At 41.5% G+C, this 22,212-nt stretch overlaps 1 protein-coding gene, 1 non-coding gene and 1 pseudogene across 60 annotated transcripts in view; 1 reads left to right on the top strand and 2 right to left on the bottom strand.

Moving 5' to 3' along the window:
- The first annotated feature begins 75 nt into the window (after window positions 1-75).
- Window positions 76-20,504, top strand: LOC148005335 (uncharacterized). Of its 2 annotated transcripts, XR_015623156.1 has the most exons (5): window positions 76-320; window positions 986-1,135; window positions 15,957-16,046; window positions 18,731-18,795; window positions 19,638-20,504. It is a non-coding gene; the product is annotated as an uncharacterized LOC148005335 (transcript). The 2 variants fall into 2 exon arrangements; XR_015623157.1 differs by lacking the exon at window positions 986-1,135.
- Window positions 2,012-7,845, bottom strand: LOC108351336 (U6 snRNA-associated Sm-like protein LSm8 pseudogene; annotated as a pseudogene).
- Window positions 13,175-22,212, bottom strand: part of Garin2 (golgi associated RAB2 interactor family member 2) — a 45,381-nt gene continuing 36,343 nt past the window's right edge. For 11 of the 58 annotated variants that reach the window (XR_015622061.1, XR_015622074.1, XR_015622077.1 and 8 more), the window contains 3 exons: window positions 19,320-19,348; window positions 15,453-16,524; window positions 14,389-14,505 (listed from right to left, as the gene is read on the bottom strand). Coding sequence is in view for 41 of the 58 variants with exons in the window: in NM_001017469.2 (NP_001017469.2) it covers window positions 18,995-19,190 (196 nt within the window). In the remaining 17 variants the exon portion in view is untranslated. 58 annotated transcript variants of the gene reach the window in all.

The raw sequence follows: 22,212 nt of genomic DNA, 5'->3' as shown, positions 1-22,212 counted from the left end.
CCTGAGCGCGTGAGGGGACAGAGCCCGCTGATTGGTCCGCTGTGCCCCCCCCTTCCCGCGCGCTCCGCCGCGCGCACTCCCGCGCCTCAAACTGCGAAGCGCTAGTCCCGACCGCTGAGTCGCTTCGCCCCCTTTGCCCACCTCTCCGCCTCTGTGTGGTCGCCTTGCTTCTCCGAGACTGACTCGGAAGCCGTTAAGGCTGACGGGCCTGGGAAGCAGTCATCTCCTGAGGAAAATCTGACTCCCTTTGAAGAGATTCCTGTTCTGTCAGGCATGTCAAAAACGCTAATACTCCAAACAACCGTGACGCCAACACCTAGGTGTGTATAAAGTACTACACAATTCCCTGATTCCTCAGACGGCTCGTTTCTGAAAACCAGGAAGGTTGTAAAGGGCCACAGTTGTCACAGAGTTCTCTGGAGAGAACGAGAGTTACATAGGCTAGTCCCAACGTGAGTCCATGCTGTCAGGACATACCTATGCCACCATCTGGGAAGGGTGGACCCTGAAAGTGCTATGAAAGTGTGTCCACGAGGAACTGGATTTGGAGCAGAAAGAAATATGTTCTATGCAGAAACCTCTTCTGCTGGACTAAAATATCTCCAACCTGTTGAACTTTCTCCAGGGGCACACGTCCTAGACAACTGTCCTTCAGTGCCTTCCTATATGAAATTAGTCATATATTTGTTCTCTGCTGCCGTGGTTTTAAAGCATGATTCCCAATACACCCAGGCCTTTACTTACCCTTTTCATCTCGTCGGTTGTTAGTGTCCCCAGGGAACACTATGTACTCTGAAGTAAGCACACCATCAGTGCAGGTGCTCAACATCTTTTTGGATCCTACTCTTCCTGGATCATAAACTTCAAATTTTATTAACATTTAAGTACTTCAAGTTATTTCTTAGTATTTAGTAAGACAGAGCCAAGGACAGAACGTTTTTACATACCACTAAAGACCTCTTACCTTTTGTCAAACATTCCTCAGTCAGTGGACTTAGAGCACAGATGGACAACTTCTAAATATATGTAACTGAACTGTCTGCTTAATTCATCTTCTCCACAAAGAAATGAGAAACTGTGAACTGCAAGTAAACTGTCTCCAGAATTCCTAGAAACTGTTAGCCACACACAAAAGGTTAGTGAGTGTTGACATTCCTTTCTACCTTTTTAAATGTATAAAACATTATGTAACAAGTCCCGTCTCCCCCTTTTGGAAATGTTGACATTTTAGCTAGCTTACTCTTGTTCTGAGGACTGTTCTGTGCACGGTAGCACGTTTGACAAATAGTTCTTGTCCATTAAATTTCAGGCATATCTCTCTTTCCAAAACTGACAAAGATGTTTACAGACATTGCCAAAGGGTGGAAGGGAAAATCACCTCCAGCAATAGACCTCTAATCTAGCTTTTCGTAGAAATGATCTCCATGCACAGTGTTCTTTTTTTAAAAAAATTATTTATTTTGTGTATAGGAGTGTTTGCCTGCATTTATGTATGTATGTGTACTACCTGCTCGCCTGGTGCCTGGTGTTTGGTGAGGCAAAGATCTTTGGATTCCCTGAGATTCAGATTATAGACAATTATGATTCACCATTTGGGTGCTAGGAACTGGACCCAGATCCTCGAGAGCGTCAAACACTTTTTTTTCCCCAAAAAGAAATGTGTCTTTTATTACTGTTAGTTGCATATCTAAGCTACAATAGCAACCTAAGTTCTCTTTACAGCCAATTTCCTATAAATATTACATTACCAAAAGGAGTGGTACTTTGTAACTTTCCAAAATGTCCCTTAGATTTTTTTTTGTTTCATTTGATAGAAAAATAAACCAAGCAACCACATTAATTTAGGCAGTTTCCCAATAAAAAGGTAGAAATATTTAAATTACATATTACAGTGTACCAACATGAAGTAAAAAATCCACAATTACACACTCATAAAAAAATATAAACATCATTCTCAGAATAAGGCGTTTCTGTACAGGATTTACAGACCTCTCACTACACACTTAAGTTCTCAGTGTGCTACGGAGCTCAGAGGTTCTGCTCAGATGTTCCCCAAGTTGAGTGCAGAATCTGTCTCTTCGTCTCTTTCCCCAATGACTGCTACATTATCTCCTCTCACAATGTACAACCCCAATACCACTTGTTCTACGCCCTGAGAAGAGCTGAACACCAACCAGCTCATGGCTTTCATCCAGAGTCAAGTTAATGGTCTGGTCAAAACCTTTCAGGGTTCCCACAATCGTTCTGACATCAGAAATAATAACATCAACAATTCGGTTGATGTAGTTCTCCAAGGCAGATGTTATGCTGCTGGGCTGGAGGTTCTGGGAAATCTAAGAGGAATCAGCAATAAAGAGACAAAACACCGCCCCCATCAAACACTCTTAACACGTATCTTTCCAGCTGCCTAGATAGCATTTCTTCTCCATTATCCCCATTCCAATAGCCCCATCCACACAGCTTTCAAAACATTTCCTCCCAGAGGAACACCCGTCCTAGGTACCTTGTCTTGCTTCCCCAGTTGCTTAGGTTTCCCTCTTGTAGGCTCTACTCTGATAAAATGATCAGTCACTATTAGTGTGAAACAATGGACCAGCTGCTACTCTGGAAATACAGTAGATTCCTTATAAAGTACAGCAAAAAATTATTATTTTATATCCTAAATATAGTTTTATCTTTAAAAAGAGAAGACTCTGTGGCAAATATGAAATCTGTTCTTTGGTAAATAGAATGCCCATATCACACTAATTACTGGACGTGTATGCAAAAAATGGGAAGAGTGGAGAGCATACAAGCTGAAGGCAAAGTGATGCGAGTTCTATCACATGGATGTGTAACAAGCCTTCCTGAACTTAAATTTTCTCCTTTGTAATTTAGGAGGGCTTTTGGTTCTGATTTTCTGACTAGTAGCTTCTGCAAGCAGAACCTAACATGGATAGTATAGGAGTTAAGACAATATAACATTCATCCCCAAAATGGAATAAAATAGGTGATGAGTAATTTATTTAAAAACCTCCTGCTTGAAGAGTTGTTCGTGCTTGTCAGAAAGCAGTCCACCTGCTGAGTCACTCTGGCTGATATGTAACTAAACATTCCAGATGAATAGAGAGCTGTAAAATCAACTGTAAGAAAGAGAACCACCATCGGACACATCCTTCCTCCTTCTTTGATATCTGCTTATATCACCTGCCGATGTATTAAATTAGTAGCATGCCTTGCTAATTTTGGGGGAACATATTAACATTGTATTTTATCCACTTGTAGGAAGTTTAAACCTAAAATCTCAAATTTCTAGGTGCTACTATTTATCTTTGAAATCCTTAACCATGGACATTTTATCTTCTTGTCTAGTAAAAGAGGTTTTCATAACTGAGGGTTTTTTTTGTTTTGTTTTGTTTTTTCTAAACTAGATTCTCAGTATATAGCCAAGGCTGGCCTTAAACCTGCAATTGTTAGCCTTCCTACTACTACAATTGTAGCCACGTGCTACTATGCCTGGCTTTTGCTTTCTCATTTTGAATTGTATGACTTATAATAGGCAATACATATATATTTTTGAAATTACATAATTTCAAAAGCAGATAGTGAATGAGACAGACTTATAAAATAACAAATTTGTTTCTAAGCTAGAGCCATTAAACAGTTGCTGTCATGCAGAATGGAAAGTTCTACTGCCTGTGATTAGCATTGACTCATTCAGTGTAGGCCTTTCTCATTCCATTGTCCTTAATGAATATTTGCTCTTTAGTAAAACGGTCTTTGAACACTCCTATGGAACAAGCATTTTGCTTTAGAACTTGAAACAGCTGATAGACTCTGTCCTGGAGGAGTTCACAGTAAAGGGACAGGGTAAATACAAACAGTAAAAAAGTATGGAAAATGAAATTAAAGAATCAAACGAGGGTAAAGTTCATGGCAAGAGGACCTTTACTAGCTAATTGGGGTAAGAGTGAGGACAGAGAATAAACCTCAATGAGAATATTTACAATAATGAGAAAATAGGTGTTGAGAGTTTTATTAAAGGCTACAAAATTTGATAGATTGGAGAAATGAGTTCAAGAGCTCTATTGTACAAAACAGTGACTATCCTTAATCATGTATGGCAGACTTGAAAAACAGTAAATTTTAAGGTTCCCACCATAAAACATAAGCATATTTAAAAAAAAGTTAATTAGCTCAGTTTGGCCATTCTACAAATATATACATATTTGAGAGCATACTATACATCACAAATACATGCCATTTTCATAAATTAAATTTCTAATTAAATTTAAAATAAAAAATAGACTGCATTAGTCACTTTTCAGCACCGTGTTATAAGTGAGAAACAGGGAAAGACCTTGTTCAGGCTCAAGCTTTCAGTCCATGGGTACGTATCACCCTTACTCTTTGGCCCATACTCCTGGGTGTGGGAACACACAGTGGAGCAAAGCAGCTCACATCATAGATGACAAGAGACAGAGCAAGAGAAAGAGCAGAAGGGTTTGAGAACAAGGGATACTCTTCGAAGGTTATGCACAGTGGCCGACTTCTTCAACTAAGCCCTATCTACTAATAGCCCAATCAACTGTGATGCTCTTTTGATTCATTAATCAATCTGTTGATGAAGGTGACATCCTCTCACGGTTGGGATTTGAGAGGGACACTGAGGCAGATTGATCTTTTGGGTAAGAGATTTATTAGAAGAGCTATTAACGCTATTGACAGACGACAATAACATGGCAGGGCCTCACAGAAGTCAGTCTCCAAGCCATCCATAGGCAGATGACATGGCAGGAGCTCTATTGAGAGTTCAGGAACGTGCAACACAATGGGAGTCCTTTCTTATAGGTCTCCAACGAAAGGGGAGGTTTCATAGTACTGCTTGCAGTTAGACTGTCTTCATTCTCTGGTGGCTGGGAGGAGAGGGCTCCTGCATTCCAGGGAGGGAATTAGTGGCTCTGAGGATTAGAAGAAGTGGGGGAGGGCACATTTAGTTAAAGTATACTCACTATATCTTAATCCTCTGATGTCTGGCAGCCTGAACCTTTAAACAAACGTCTTTAAGGAAGTGGGAATTGAATTAGGACATTCGCTTGTCTCTTAGAATCAAGGCACCTGTGGAGTCTGTTAGGGAGAGATAGGGGGCTTGCCACTTCCTGTAGAGTGGGTGGGTGTGAGAGAGAGGCTACTGCAGGTAGGTATGGCCTTAGATTAGCCCTTAGCTCAAAACCTACCACCACCTTCATGATTCGGTCATTTCTTAATTGATCCAAAAAGCTGGGAGCGAAATTTTAACCATGGCCCTTTGGACAGGACACTTCATATTCAAAACACAGTAGACATACGCCATTTGTCTAAATTTGATTGACATGTACACAGGGAATCGAAGTCTGGGTTTATTAACTCCAGTATAAGATGTTCAGTATTTAGGATATCAGTCATTCATAACACTTTCATTTATACATTTCTTAGTGGCCCTGTAGCAAGCTAAGGACAGTTAGCTAAATAAAGCATGCGTGTTCCATGAAAAAATTTTATTCTCGAAAGAGAGAGTAGGCAAATTTGGAACTTAGAAATTTTTCTTATGAAGATATGCTTGTGACTGAATTTTAAAAGTCTATTCTTAAGAGATTGTAAAATTACATACGTCTTTTCCTCATCAATTTCCCAATCAAATTTGTTTCATTTGCACAAAAATCTTATTCATAGCTCATGCTAGTATGTGAATGTCTCTGTAGGGCTGATTATATATATATATATAGCCTAAACCTTCTATTCTCAAACTCATTTTGATTGGAATGTAATGTAACTGCTTCAAACAGCTTTTGTGTCTGGCACGATGGTATATGGCCTATGGTCACAGCTATTCCAGAAGCCAAGGCAAGAAGATCATCTGAACCCAGAAGTTAACTAGAGCTTAGGAAAGGCAGAGGGAAAACAATGTCCTGCTAGTTTGGCTAAGAGCTTTCTTAGTTTGTGTGAGACTCTAGGTCCCATCTCCAGCAGCAGCAGTATGATAAGAGAGAACAAAAGAAGCGACATCAAGATTAGTATGTGGAAGAAAGCCGCTTTCTGGGCAAGACTGGAGCCCCTTGCTTAGCCTGACAACCTCTATGTTTATATGAAACAAAGTTGTAAAATACAAACAGAAAGGGGGCAAGACAACAAAAGGCAGGGTGACCACATGCTTGGGGCTCCTTTCTCAGCTCTCTAGCCCACTTCCCTGCATGGGAAGGCCCTTTGTTTCCTGAATCCCAATGACCAGTTTCTGTTCCACACCTACCTTGCAAGGAAGGACTTTTTCTCCAGCTCCTCCTGGTGGCTACAAGGATTTTCACCTACCCAGTGCTTTTCCCTTAAACTCCAATAAAACTCTCCTTGAGTTCCCTTTGAGTCAATTTCTAAATTCTTTTATTAGTAAGGCTAAGAATCTACCAAGGGAACCTAAGTCTCCTTGGTAACAACAACAAAAGCAAACCTTAGTGATTGTCCAGGCTGTCTCTGTGCTTTTAATTTCAGCTACTTTGTTAATGTTAGGCAAAGGTGTGCTTGGATCTTCAACTGGGCTTAATATTTTCTGTCTTCTCCTCTGGGATCTTTTGTTCATTTGTTTGTTTTTCTAGACTAAAAAAATTATTTATTTTATGATTGATCATTAAGATCTTCAGGATGAGGGGCTGGAGGTATGGCTTGGCATTTAAGAGCATTGACTGTTCTTCCAGAGGACCTGGGTTTAATTCCCAGCACCCACATGGCAGCTCACAACTGTCTGTAACTCCAGTTCCAGGGGATCTAACACCCTCACAAAGACATTCATGCAGGCAAAACATCAATACACATAAAATGAATATGTGTTTGTTTATTTATTTATATTCCAGTTTTCTTCCCCCTGCCTGTCCCCCCTCCCACAGTTCCTCATCACATTCTTCCTTCCCTTTGCCTCCCACAGGATGATCCTCCACAACCTCCCTCTTCCCTGGGGCATCAAGTCTCTAGAGGATTAAGCACATCTTCTCCCATTGAGGCCAGACCAGGTAGACCTCTGCTATATCTGTGCCAGGGGCCTCAGATCAACCCATGTATGCTCCTGGTTGGTGGCTCAGTCTTTGGAAGCTCCCTGGGGTCTGAGTTAGTTGACAATGCTGGTCTTCCTATGGGGTCACTCTCTCCTTCAGCTTCTTCAGTCCTTCCCTTAATTCAATTACAGGGTCCCCAACTTCAGTGCAATGGTTGGGTGGAAGTGTCTGCTTCTGTCTCAGTGAGCTGCTGGTAGGGCCTCTCAGGAGACAGCCGTGCCAGGCTCCCATCTGTAAGCACATCATAGATAGCATCAGTAATGTGTCAGGCCTTGGGGCACCCCCATGAGATGGACCCCAAGTTGGACGAGTCATTGGACCACCTTTCCCTCAGTCTCTTCTCCATTTTTGTCCCTGAAGTTCCTTTTGTTTTGTCCCTGAAGACAGGAATAATTCTGAGTCAGAAATTTTGACTGTGGGTTAGTAACCAAGTCCCTCTACTTGAGGCCCTGTCTATCTACTGGAGGTGGACTCTTCAAGTTCCCTCTCCCTAACATTGAGCATTTTGGCTAAGGTCACCCCGGTTGAGATCTGAGAGACTCTCACCTCCCGGGTCTCTGAACAAATATAAAAAAATTAAAATCTTCAAATGGACTGGATGCTGAAATAGCTTTATTCTTCGTTCCTTCACAAGCCCCATGTCTGAGTCTGTGTTTCGTTTGCCCAACCCAGGTAGTATTTTGTCTTACCTTGGCACTCAGTAACGTACCTGAGCATGGCTGGGTACCACATTTGCAGGTTGATTTCTGAAGGTGAAAGGCCTTACAGCCACAATGGTGCCACGCATTGCATCTGATTGCCATACTTTCCAAACAGTGTCAATGCCCTTTCTTTTTCTTGCTTCTGCTGTCAAGACCAAGATTCTCTACCCTCTTTAAACATGGTTCTTCACTTCCTGTCTCATTGGCACCTTCTTTGTTGGTTACTTTTTGTCCCCTCAGATGGTAAGTTATGGGGCATCCTAGACTTCTGACATTCAACGGTTCACTCCTGTCTGGATTTGAATCACAACTGTAGTGCCTGCCATGTCGTCAGAAGAAAGACATTTATTTCTCTCAGGTTTTACTTACTCATTTATAAAATAAAAACGAAAAACTCTAGTATCTTCTATACTGGCTATGACGATGAAGTGAATTTATGTGTGTAAGTTGTTTAGAGCAGTGCCCAGACACTACATTATTTGACTCTATTGTTTGTCTTATGTTCTGTGTGTTGCTGTGGATCAAACAACAAGGCCAAGTGCATAGGCGAGCTACCTCCCTGGCCCCATCGCTATGTTCTTTATTATTTACTCCCTTGAGGATTTCATTTGGTCTCATGGCTTCAGATTCTATCTAAACACACTAAACTTCTAAACTCCAAATTCATCGGTAGTCCGGAGGTCTATCCTAAGCTGCATGTATTCAATGGACTGCTCAGCACCTTCAGTTGATATTCTAACAAGCATTGAAAATTTAATGTGAAAGTTGTCATTTTGTCTGGTTTCTATTTGTTCAGGTACTCTTTCACGCTGTACATAAAATCCACCATGAGACTCTGTTATATCTGCCTTCAGAAGATACCAAGGCTAGGAAGATGGCTTAGGGGATAAGGGTGCTCACTGCCAAGCTTGACATCCTGTATTTGATCTCTAGGAACCATATGGTAGAGTGAGAGAACCAGTTAGCACGAAGTTGTCCCCTGACCTAAGCATTTACACTGCCACATATAGGGAAGGGCAGCAAGCACATAAATAAACATATACATACTTCTAGTTTTGAAAGCTATCCAGGTTCCAACCCTGGTATTTCCAATCCTGGTGTAGTCCAAGCCATCACTTTTTTACCCGGATTGTTACAGTAACCTCCTTCCCATCAGTAGTTTCCCTTCTTAGTATAGCTCTTTAGTATAGAAAACTAAATAAAGATGAAGTCCAGTGTCACTCTACTTCAATACTCTGTGGGTCAACATGATTGTCATTGTCCTGACTTCACCTCTTACTACCATTTCCCTTTCTCGTTTCACATCAAACACATTTCTGCTTCTGTTGCCCCTCCTGTTCCAACAGCTTGTTTCAAAGCCTTTGCATTCAATGTTTCTTTTGCTTGAAGTAGTCTCCAGGTGGCTCCATGTGGGTCACATTTCAGATGTTCCCAGTGAGGTCTGCTACACACTAGATAAATAGCAACGTCTTCCACAGTCTCCTAGTAATCCCTTTTTAGTATCTCTACTACTCTGTTTTTCACACCTGGTGTACTGTATAGTATCTTGTCACTGCAAACTAGACTTGTAGGCACTATAAAGATTTAAGTTTTTCCTTATTATTTTTAGATTTCTATTTTTCCTTATTATTTATTCTTTATTATTTTTATTAATTTTAGATTTCTGTGTTTCCTTTTTAGATTTATACATGTCTGTTATAGTATCTGACACACAGTACTAAACACATATTTGCTGAATAGATTATGGATGACCATGACATGAGTACATAGAATAGAGATAATGAGTCAGAGACAAACCAGTTTTGTCGTGTTTGGTTAAGATGATCTCATTTCATAAGAAGATTCTGCATAGGGGTGATTGCTTCTGTCTCCTGTTTCTTCCATCCCAGGGGCAGGAGAAGGTGGACAGTGTCGAATAAAGAAAACTATTTGTACTTTCCTGCTTCGTTGCTAAGTTTCATGGGTTACTATAGCTACTATAATTTATTTATACCTTATTTAATTGGTACAGCCAAGAATTAGAAAGCAAAAAGTCCCTTCTGAAGACTAGGTGACTAATTACTTGCGCTTTACTATAGCTCCAGAACGTCTACATGTTTCTGGCAAGCTAAAACATTTTGTTCCTAACATATAACAGTTCTAAAGGCTTACAGTGTGAAGTTTCAGAAGCCATGCCAATTCTGTGGTCATGAAACAGATTAGGGGAAGTCAGGTAAATTGTGAATTTTTGATGGAAATTACAAATCAGGTAATAAGCAAATTTACCTAGAACTCGTTAAAATCTATCAGTGGTAGCTGATATAGTACACTGTACAAACTTGTCACAGACGCCCTAACCTTCCCAGGTGAGAGACTCTAGAAGATTGTCAATAGGTTTTGGCTCTCAGGCAGGAAAGGGAGAGCAGGAGCATCCAAGTGGTTCCCTGTAGAGCTTTCTCTGGAGCCGCCCCTGGGAGTAGACATGGTTTCCTTGTTCCAAAGGAATTTTTAGAGGAGTGTTTCAGAGCATGTTTGTGCCTCTAAACTGTTTGAATTAAGCAGATGTAAACAATGTGTAGCTCCTGCTAGGGCTTAACTAAACAAGTGCTTGGAGAAAACTTTTAGGCCTCATGGCCCCTGGGTAACATTTTAAGCAAACACAGGAAAGTGGAGCAGTGTCTTGGCCCTCTAATCTCAGGTCAGAGCATTAGAGAGCTGAGAGCAACAGGGCAGCAGCACTGAAGTGCATTGCTTTCCTCCTCTTAGATTACATGTTTGTGACTACACAGAACATCTTGATAAAAGGTAAGAATTTGCTTTAATGGAGACACGGAGTAGTTACAAGGGTTTTAAAACTTCAGTTAGCAGAATGTCTTCTCTCAGTTTGTGTGGGTCAGGAATCCGGAAGCAATTTCACTGGGTGGCTCTGGTTTATGGCTTCTCTTGAGGTTATAAACCAGGGTGGCAGCTGAGACAGTCACCTGGAGGCATGACATAGACTCAAGGGTGGCTCAAGAAGGCTCACCTTCATGACTATTCATTACACTACAGTCACCACCTCTCGGGTCATCTGCCTTTTTTTTTTTTTTTTTTTTTTTGAGTGGCAATAGCTCTCTCAACCCAACAAAGGATCCAGGGGGGGGGGGAGAGAGAGAGAGAGAGAGAGAGAGAGAGAGAGAGAGAGAGAGAGAGAGAGAGAGAGAGACCAAGGCAGAAACCACAGGCTTTTTTGTGATTTAGTCTCAAAAGCCAGTCACTAAATCTCACCCATAGTCAAGGGAAATGGGTAGATTCTGCCCTTGAGGAACTATCAGGCATTTGTGACCATATTTGGGGGTTATGGTTGCTAGTCATCTGGTTTGATTTGTTTTTATATTTTGTACTTGTTAGAAAAAAATTTACCACTAAGTTGTCCCCCAGTCCTGAGGAAAAGTATTATATCTGTGACCTTGGAACACTTTACTCCCTCTGAGCAGGTAACCACTGGAATTGTGCAGATAAAATCTAATAGCATGGGCTGGAGAGGTGGCTCAGCGGTTAAGAGCACCCAACTACTCTTCCAGAGGTCCTGAGTTCAATTCCCAGCAACCACTGGTGGCTCACAACCACCTGTAATGGGATCTGATGCCCTCTTCTGGTGTATCTGAAGACAGCTACAGTGTACTTATATATAATAAATGAATAAATCTTAAAAAAAAAAGACTAGTTTTTTTTTTAAAAAAAATCTAATAGCAGAGCATTGTCACACTCTACTCTTCTGTCTGTAGCCATGTAAATGAGTTACATCTTCTGCTTCCATCCCAAACCCCACCCAACCGTCTACTGTGATTCTTGCAGAAAATCCTTACTGTAATATAGGAAATGGCACACTCCCAAGGACAAGATTGCTTTACATCTGTAGCTGAGCATTTTTGATATAGCACTTTGTCAAAAGGTATAAGTCCAAATAAGCATTCAAACCTCAAATTTCAAAATTCAGTTGCCTTTGTCTTCAGATTCAGTCTCTAGATAGCTTAAAAGGTTACTTTGACCTAAGTTTTCCCTTCAGAAGTTGTCCCATCCCCCCCAATCAATAGAATGCTTTAAGCTTTATCTCTGACTGTTTAAAGGAATATGGGTACCCCCAAATATACTTTTTTAAAAAGATTTATTTATTTTATGCATAAGAGTACACTGTAGCTGTTTTCAGACACATCAGAAGAGAGCATCAGATTCCATTACAGATGGTTGTGAGCCACCATGTGGTTGCTGGGAATTGAACTCAGGACCTCTGGGAGAGCAGTCAGTGCTCTTAACCACTGAGCCGTCTCTCCAGCCCCACCAAATATACTTTTTAAAAGACAGACTTTCTGTATTGTATTGATACATTCCTAGACTCAGGTCATACAAACACTGGGACTTCAGCATAACTGACATCTGAGAGGTATTGTCCAGCAGCTGATGGAAACAGATGCAGAGGCCCACAGCCAAACATCAGGGTGAGCTCAAGGGAGTCTTGTGGAAGAATGGGGGGAAGAATTGCAAGAGCCTTAGGTAATAAACTCCACAGGAAGACCTACAGAGCCAACTAACCTGGGCCCATGGGGGACTCAGAGATTGAACTACCAACCAAAGAGCATACAGGGTCTGGACCTAGCAGATGTGCATCTTGGTCTTTCTATGATCCCCAACAATTGGAGCAAGGACGGTCTCTGACTCTGTTCCCTCTTTATATTTCTTTCTCCTAGCTTCCTTGTCTGGCCTCTGTGGAAGAGGATGCACTTAGTCCTGATACAACTTGATGTGCCAGGGAGGGTTGGTGCCTGGGGAGGAATGGGACAAGGGGGGGTGGTAGGATGGGACTGGGAGGAGGGAGGGGAGCTGTAGTCAGGGTGTAAAGTGAATAAAGGGGAAAAATGTTCCCTTGTACCACTTTGCAGTCATTGCCCTCCTAACCAGCTGTGCCTCAGATAGCCACTGCCTATCTATCCTATGAGTTGTCTCCAAATCTTCTAAATCACTTCAGGCACCCTTTGACTGTTTGGCTTCTTTCAACATGTTTCTATGCTTGCAATGTTGAAGCATTTATTAGCAGTTTGTTTCTTTTAGTTGCTAAGTGCTATTGCTGTATGAACACACCACAATTTGTTTAACTACTCATCTGTTGATGGGTAATTGGGTTGTGTCCAAGTTTTTTTTCTACTGCAAACAAACCATTATGATCACTTGTGTGTGAGCCTTGTTTTGAACTTATATCTTGTGAAAATGCCTTTCATTTTTCTTTGATCATCTGATAAGAATGTCTTAGGTCTATAAGAATTTTCTGACCTATTTTTAAGGTCCTGTACAACAGCCTTTTAAAGGACTCTTATTAGAAATAACCAGTCATAGTTAAGAGTGTCTTTCCTAGTTTGTCACAGATAATCTATATCAAAGACATTGTTTGTAAAGGAGAAGTCATTTCCAAATTGCAAAATGTTTATTTGTACTTCCGAATTTAATACATCACCGGTAGTAGTCTCTTGTTGACGTCTGGAGATCTTTTTCTTGATGTGGAGGTGGGAAAGAAATTCTTTCCATCTTTAGAGCATCAGGTGAAGGAAGACAAATCCCCTGGGCAGTGGGCCAAGAGAATGGGTAAAGGATTGTTCTCTAGAGCACTACTAAACAGAAATATGCATGAGTTTGTGAGTTTGTGCTTGGCTATAAGGCTTCTCGTGTTCAATCCCGTAGCAAATATCTTCCAAGCTTCAGTTCACCATCTGTAATGAAGGGAGATAACAGTACTCTATAGATCGCTGTGCAGATTAACTGATACAGTATATGAAAAGCATGCTGTAGAATGACAAACTGGTTTTAAAACAATTAAGGAGTAACTATTTTTGATGTGTAGGGGTGTTTTGTCTGCATGTATGTATGTATGTATGTGTACTGCCTACATGCCTGGTTTGCTCAAGGAAGCCAGAAGAGGGTGTTAGATCCTTTGGTACTGAAGTTACAGATAGTTGTTGGTTGCTGTGTGGTACTGGGAACTGGATTCGGGTCCTCTGCATGAACAGCAAGTGCTCTGAACTAGGGAGCCATCTCTCTAGTCCTTAAGTGATAATTTTAAAAAACACAAACAACTCTTCAGGCAAGGATTGCCTGTAGTTTCCTGGCTTTCCTTTTTGGTTTTGGGGTTGCTGGGTTTTAATGTCAGGGTCTTGCAGGACAGGCAAGGACCTCTCCAGTGACCCACGTGCCCAGACCTAAAGTTTCCTTTAAATGAATTTCTTAAAAGCCTATTTGCAAATGACACTTAGTACATTGTCACTTAGTATCGTGTGTTGCCGAATTATGGATTCTATAAATACTCCTTCAGCACCAAGTATTCAACTAAGACAGAAATATCCAAAGAATTCAGTCCTCACCACCAGTGACCCCAAAACAAACAACGTGGGAAACAGAGTGGGGCTGGCATAACAGGAAAGCCACAGAGAAGAGCACTCTGTCCTAGCAGGCCCAGATCAAAGATGCCTTATAAACTGAGTTTGTAAATTGAAATCCTTTTAATTTCTATAGCCCTTTAGCTTTTTATAAAATACATATCCACAAAAAAAACCAAAAACAAACAAACAAACAAAAAAAACCACACATCTAAAATCGGATGTTAGAAATTAGATTGGCATGGATTTTCATGGAGTGATTAGCCTTTATTTCTGCCACACAGAGGTTTTGCTGTTCTCCTCCCGCAGAGATTGCCTTTTTCTGAGTTGGGCTTTGTTTTTAGTATAGTAGTTTGTACTGATCTGACAAAAAACACAAAGGTCAGGTTATTTCAAAGGGCTGAAATACTAAATATATGCTTATATACAAAATATCCTAAAAGGTTTTACTTTGAGGTATAAGACTAAACGTTAATACAAATAAGCAATTGAAAAATAAAATTAGAAGTGGAAAGATAGCTTAGCACTTGCCGCTCTTGCACAGGACCTGGGTTCAGTTCCCGGCACTCACATAGCAGTTCATAACTATACTATACAGTACATGGTGCCATCTACCATACTATATTCCAGTTCCAGGGAATTTGATGTCTTCATCCAACTTTCAAAGGTATGTACATAGTGCTCATACAAGCAGGCAAAGCACTCACACTCACACACACACACACACACACACACACACAGAGAGAGAGAGAGAGAGAGAGAGAGAGAGAGAGAGAGAGAGAGTCTAAGAATATTAAAATAAAAGAAAAAACATGGTATGTAGATCACTAGTACAGCACCAGTGTGTAAGGGCATGCGTTCATCCCCAAGTGCTACTGAAAAGTAATGCTTAAAATAAAAATAATGAAACTATTTATAATGAAGCTTTTCTTTATAACTAAAGATCTATGCAGAGGCAATATGGCCTAGGTAAGGTGCTTGCTGGCAACCCTGACAACCTGTGTTCAATCCCTGGGACCAATATAGTGTGAAGGGAGAGAACTCCCACGGAGTAGCAGTAGTATTTAATTCTCTTCCAGTGCCTCACCAAAGCCCCCTCTGTCCTGCTTCCTGTCGGCCTTGCCGTCTGGCCTATGATAAGAGCGTAGAGAGGACAACAAACCCTCCACATTCTATTCTACCTCTTTATCTGCAATTGTACCTCTTCTGTTACTACAGAAATGAGGTTTTTGTTAAAGAGTCGACTTATAATTTTCTGAAAGTGTCTCATCTTTCATTTAAATCTACAGAGACCTATATTGAAAACTCACCTTTAGGCCATCCAAAAGGTTTTTCCAGTGTGACCTTTTCTGTTTTATTAGGCTTGTGTGCACTCCCCCTGAGAAAGGGGGAGACAGATGAGGTACAGGGCTGGGGAAATTAAAAGGGGCTTTGGTGTGCGGAGAGCCAGAGGGAAAGAGGAGCAAGGGTAAAGGCAAATGGAAGAGAAAAAGTGGGAAAGAAGGAAGGCCAAAGGCAAGACAGAAAGGGGCACACAAGGAGAAAGCAATCTGGGTCTCAAATTCAAACGATGTTCTAGACACCTCACCAGGCGTCTATGGTCTTTACAGTGGGACTCACTGCTGGTCCACAAACCCGGTCCCTTCTGGGGGCTTCCTTCCCTTTTTCTTTTTAATTTAGTTTACACAAGCAGGGAGTGAGTTTGAACAGGAAGAAAAAAGAAACAGGTAGAGTGGGAAGGAAATAGTATTTCATATATGATTTTCCTCTCATTTCTTGAACCATTGTCTCTGGTCTCATTCTTTGTCATGTAGGAAGAATAATGTGGCATCACAGGAAAGCCTACGCCCTGGGCTCACTGCAAATAAATCAGAAAGACTGAGAGAAGAGTGAAACCTTGAAAGGTAAGAAGTTAAAAATCAAGGAAGGAGAGAAGTGACTTGGGTCTAGAGAGACAGGTATAGCTTGGGACCTGCCATGTCATTTGGTGGCCTTGCTGATAGGAATGGTTTATTTGAAGTGCTGCTCTCCACAGAACATTCAGCTGCAGAGCTGTGTGGGAGGCGAGCCACACAGTTTTGTCCTTAACTACCATTGCCTAGGAGGCTGGGAGCTCACCATGAGGATTGATTTTTTTTTCTCCCGATTTAGGCAGCATTAGTACTCTAGCTTCACCTAGAAATTAGAATTACAGAGGCATTTTTTATCTTTGTTTAGACTGAATTTAATAGAATGAGGGTCTAGGATGGGGTAGCCTTTGCCTTCTCAAGGTAAAGAGTATTAATGAATGGTAAGAGTGTGTGAGGGAAAAACGTGATCAGAGGAGGGTGAAGAAGGGGAAAGAAATACTAATGAGGGGGAAAACTGCGAAACTATATAAGCCTAAGTAAGAGGAACGGGAAGACACAGGAGAAGAAAGAAGAAACAGAGAAATGTAAAAGAGAACAAACAGGGAAAATGGTTAATGCCTTGTGGCAGCCTGCATGCCACATCATACCCTGTGTCTTGCTGTGGTTCAGCAAGCTCCTTGTGCGCATCTGTTACCCCTTTGCTGTATCTGTGGTTAGTCCCTGATGTCCAGGACACCACTTCAAGCTTCCTGCTAGCCTTCCAGAAATGGGCCAGCAACAGCACGGAATACCAGCTTTTAGAATCAGTCACTGTCAGTGTCAGCCCAACAGCCCAGCCATATACTGAGGAAGTGAAAGGACATGTTCATGTAATGGAGAAATGGAGAAAGTTGGTTAGAACTAAAGCCGGAGACCTCTGACTCAGCATGAGTGTGTGTTTGCCTTTTTCAACATTTCCCTATCTCCTCTGGCTCCCTTTCCCAGATTGCTTCACAGATTTATATATCCCAGTCACACCGTCTCCCAAGTTGTCCTTTGTCTTGTTCCTACAATAACTCTGCATGTGTGTGTACAAGTGTGATGGGTGCACATGTATATAAATGTGTGTGTGCATGCACACACACGTGTGCACACACCTGTACATGTGGAGGCCAGAGAACAATCTTAGGTGTCTCCTTGGGACAAGGACTCTCATGGCCTGAGGCTGATCAGTGGCTACCAAGGATCCTCTGTCTCTGTGTAGTGCCAGGAGTACTAGTGTGTATTACTATACCCATGTTCTATGTGGGTGCTGTGGATTGAATCTATATCCTCATGCTTCAGCACTTTAGTGCCTGATCTATTTCTCCAGTCCTTGTCAATAAATCTTCATTGTCATCCTTGTCATCATCGTTGTCACCCCACCATCATTTTTACTATATACCAACTGTGTAAAATACTTAACTAACTCTGACTACATATACATTCCTCTGAAAGTTACACTGCTGACTGCTTCTTGCTTGTTAAAGACTGTGTGGCATCCTCTACCTTGACTGTGAGAAAAGCTTCTTACCTGTTCTTTCCATGTCTGGCATCTTCTAGCTTCTCTTACAGATTTAGTCAGTAGAGAAGCCATTTTAAAACCGGACACTAATTTACCACTCATTTTCCTTCAATGGTTTTCTTTGGCTAATGCACAGACTGATGGCAAGTCACAGCTAACTAAATGAATCATAGTTCTATCTCTGTGTCTATTGACAAGTTAGTGACCATCATTAGCAGTCAGGCTGCCATTGGTTGGATCCTTGCCTTTGGCATACAAGGAGAACATTAATGGTACTGGGTAACTCTGGAACCTCTAAACATTTAGTGTTTTGACCTCTTTAGATAGTTTGTGGTAGGAGTTGATGGGTGAAAATTCTACAAACTAAAAAGGAGATCTTGTATTTTCTTTTTAAAACTATTTTCTTTTTAATCATGTGTATACATGTCTGCATGTGTGTGTGTGCCGTGTGTGTGTGTGTGTGTGTGTGTGTGTGTGTGTGTGTCTATGAGAGTTATGTATCATGTGTGTGGTTGTGCATGGAGGTCAGATATCCTATAGCCTGAGTCACAGGCAGTTTCAAGCTGCCTAACTTGAAGCTAGAAATCAACTGGGATCCCCCAAAAGAGCAACACACATCCCAACTACTGAGTCATCTCTCCAGACCCCACCTTGCATTTTCTTTATAGAAGTCCTTTCTCTATGGTGGTCTCAGGTTCAACACTGTTGGTCAGAATGTAGATCCACATGTGGTGAAGCTCAGCAGGTATTTTGGATACTGACACCCAATGAGCAGATATAAGGACAAATCCCGTCTGTGTAAAACTCAATAGTCTATTGGGCTGGAGAGGTGGTGTGTGGTTAAGACACTTGCTATTTCAGTTCCCAGCACTCACATGATGGCTCACAACTTTTATCTCCAGTTCCAGGGCATCTAATGCCCTCTTCTGACTTTGCCCAGTATCGTGTACATACATGGTGCTCAAACATACAAAACATTCATACACATAAAAGACACATCATAAAAAGTGCTATGTCTACCCTATAATCTTCTTTTCCTTTCTTTCTTTTTGTTTTTTATTTTTATTTTATTTTGTTTTGTTTTGGTGGAGGTGTCTTTTAAATATGACTACAAATGTCTTTAAATATTCTTTTTTTGTATTTTTTCCTCTCTACTTAAACCAAGTTAAATATTCGTCTGTGTTCTTTTTCATAGTTTTCTTTTATAGGTGCCATGTAGTGGAAGTTTACTCCAGCTCACAGGTTAGAGAGTGGCTTGAGGTGAGTGAGCAGCCGGCAAGAGTTTATCAGCCCGTATGACCGTCTCCCCAGTTACATGCTTGTTGTGAGAATTTGGGGATTCTTTAAGACACGAGAATACATAAATAAGAAATCCCTGTACCCAAACATGAACTAAGTCACCCCCCAGTGAGTGTTAGGCTAAAGATGACAGTGGGAAGAGCGGAGGAGCGGAGTGACTTTAATGTATTACCCCATACAAATGTGGAGGTCGGGGTCGTGGGCTGCCGTAGGTTGAACCACCTGTAGAGCTCATCTTGGAGTAGTTAACGCCTAATAGATTAGACTCCGGGAACTGGGAAGTCAACTGTGACCGCACACTTGGAAGGGTCTGAAGATGGTCTCGGAAGAGTCTCTCCAGGGTGGAGTGTTTAGATCTTTGGGACGGCAACAGAAAGCCTAGTTGGAACCCTTTGTTCCTCATCATCTATGGTTATAAGAACCCTGAGTAACTCTTGTCTACTGAAGAGCACAAAAAAAAATGTGTCTTGGAATTTATTCCTTACCTGAAGTGTCTGAGTCAGTTCTTGTACTCCTGTAAAAATAAACAGCACAGGTCCAAGAGTTGCCACCTTGACCACAAATATTTAGAAAAAACATCTGGGTCTGAGATAACCAGTCATTGTCCAAACTCTCTGTGAGTGATAATGGATTGTGCTTAGCAAGCCTAGACTGCATTGATTGATTATACAGGTTGTTTCTCGGTCTTTTGGCTAAGATCAAGTGCAGAGTAAGGTAGTTTATTTACAGGTTATTTAGCTTGTAAATGCCACAAATCAAATTGTATGTAATAGCACAATATCTTGTTATTGCATTTCTCACAGTCACAGGCTTCTGGCATCTCCACTTGTGCTGCTCAGCCCTTCCCTCTTGGTGAAATGCAGGAGAATCCATTGAAGAGTTTCCTTTAAATTTCCCTGCCCAGGTAACGCTACAGAGGTGGCTATGACTCACGCAAGGGGCCGGGCAGATACAGTCACTTCAGGAACTTAAAGTAGTAATTTCTCTGGAATTTTCCAAAAATGGATTCTCTTGCTAATGAGTCTCAGGATTCAGACTGAAACATCGTTGACTGACTGGACAGCACACAGAAATGTGTCTTACGGACCAGGCACAAATGCAAACAGAGCCTGCTGCCCTGGTCAAAGCAAGGCTCAGAGCAGTGTTGCCTGCCGTGCCTGAGGAGGAGTGTAAGTGAGGCTGATTCCTCAGAGCCCCGGGACAGTGGAAGAGAGTGGGGCTCATTCAGCCCCATCCATGTACAGTTCAATGGCTTATTTTGCATTTTCAATGGTAGTGCCCAGAGAAGCACAATATTCAGCAAAGTCATGTTTGGCTTTTTAAATTTTTTGCATTAGAAAACAAACAATTATAAAGTGTCCCTGAAATTAATGGTCTTAGGAAAGAAAAAAATAACAGAATGTATTCATCTGCCTCACCTTCCTGGCTGAATCCTACACATGCCCCTGGAAAAAAAGCTTATGTGAATTCCATTTTCTTCTTAAAATATTACATCTTTCTTTTGCAATTAGCATTCTCAAATTAGACACTAGCTACTAATTATGTTCCCAGTACAAACAGGCAGCAAAAAGGAGCCCATGGTTTACTAAACCAACTATTTCCCATACAAATATGTCCCATGGGGCAGACCTCAAGAGGCTTACTTTATAATAAAAATGTAGTTTTGTTTTTCCTTTTTTCATTTATTTCTTCCTAGTAGTTAGGAGATTAATGGCATAGAAAGCTAATGGGGAAAGTCTTAAAGAATTTAAGATTTTCTTTTTTTTTTTTTTTTTTTTTTTTTGGTTCTTTTTTTCGGAGCTGGGGACCGAACCCAGGGCCTTGCGCTTCCTAGGTAAGCGCTCTACCACTGAGCTAAATCCCCAGCCCCTAAGATTTTCTAAATTACAATATTCTTATATTTTAAAATTCCATTCTTTTTCTGCTTATGTAGTGACACATCATTTCAAATGACGATACAGTGAAGCTGACAAAACCTAGACCCTACAGAGACCTTTTCATTCTGTTAGCTTTGTCATTTTTTATTATTGAAAACAAAACAAAACAAAAACAAAACCCAAGCCAGGCCATGGTGGTGGGTGACTTTAATCCCACCCAGCACTGAGAGGTAGGGGTAGGGGGATCCCTGAGTTCGAGGCTGGCCTGGTTTATATAGTAAGTTCCAGAACAGCCAGGGCTACATAGTGAAACCTATCTCAAAAACAAAAACAAAACAAAACAAACAACCCCCCTCAAAAATTGTATATATAGAGAGAAAGCAATGAATGTTCTTGCTCAGCTCCCTTTGGAGAAGGAGAGATGGCTCATGGGTTAAGAGCAGTGGCTGCTTTCCCAGAGAATCCAGGGAGTCTCACAGCCATCTGTAACTCCAGGTCCAGGGAACATGATGCTCTCTTCCCTCAATCAAGGGCCCCAACTGTCCCCAGATCCCTCTTATACTCTAGCCTTAAAGAGCAGGATCAAAGCCAGGTGGAAGGCAGAGGCAGGCAGATCTCAGAGATTGAGACTAGCCAGATCTACAGAGTTCCAGGACAGCCAGGGCTATACAGACAAACCCTGTCTCAAAAACCAACCAACCAAGCCCATCTAAGCAAGCAAGCAAGCAAGCAAGCAACCAACCAACCAACCAACCAGCCCAACCAAGCCCAAACAAGCCCAAACAAGCCCAAACAAGCCCAAACAAGCCCAACTAAGCAACCAAACAAGAACAAACAAAAGCAACTAATCAAACAACAACAACAAACTAAGTGTGCTGATGAGATGGTCCAGAGGGTAAAGGGTACCTGCTGTTAAGCCTGAAAACCTGAATTTGATCCCAGGACCCCATATGGTAGGAGAGAACCAATTCCCACAAGTTGTCTTCTGACCTGCACACATGCATCCTGATATACTCATCTCCTAACCCCACCTCCGCTAAATGAATGAGTAAGTAAGTAAGTAAACAAATGTAAAAATCATTGGTGTGGTGATGTAGGGCTTTAGTCCAGAACTTGAGAGGCAGACAGAGGTAGCTCTCTGTAGAGTTCAGAGATTCCTGGTCTACATGGCAAGCTCTAAGCTAGCCAGAGACCCTGTCTCAAACCAAACCAAACCAATTAACAAACAAGCAAGCAAACAAACCCTACCAGAACAAAACAACATACAGCACTTGCCGAGCATGTACAAAGCCTTATGTTTAATCCCCAGAACTGAAGGGGAAAAAAAGCAATTAGGGGTAGGAGAGATGATGGCTTAGAGGTTAAGACCTCTGTCTGCTCTTCCAGAGGTCCTGAGTTCAATTCCCAGCAACCACATGGTGGCTCACAACCACCTGTGATGAAATCTGATGTCTCTTCTGGCTTACAGACATACATGCAGGCAGAATGCTGTATACATAAT

Source organism: Rattus norvegicus, chromosome 6 (genome assembly GCF_021556685.1).
Source record: "Rattus norvegicus strain SHRSP/BbbUtx chromosome 6, alternate assembly SHRSP_T2T, whole genome shotgun sequence".
NCBI lineage: Eukaryota > Metazoa > Chordata > Mammalia > Rodentia > Muridae > Rattus > Rattus norvegicus.
The sequence above is the reverse complement of the archived record's forward strand: the minus strand, read 5'-3'. Positions and strand labels throughout refer to the sequence as shown.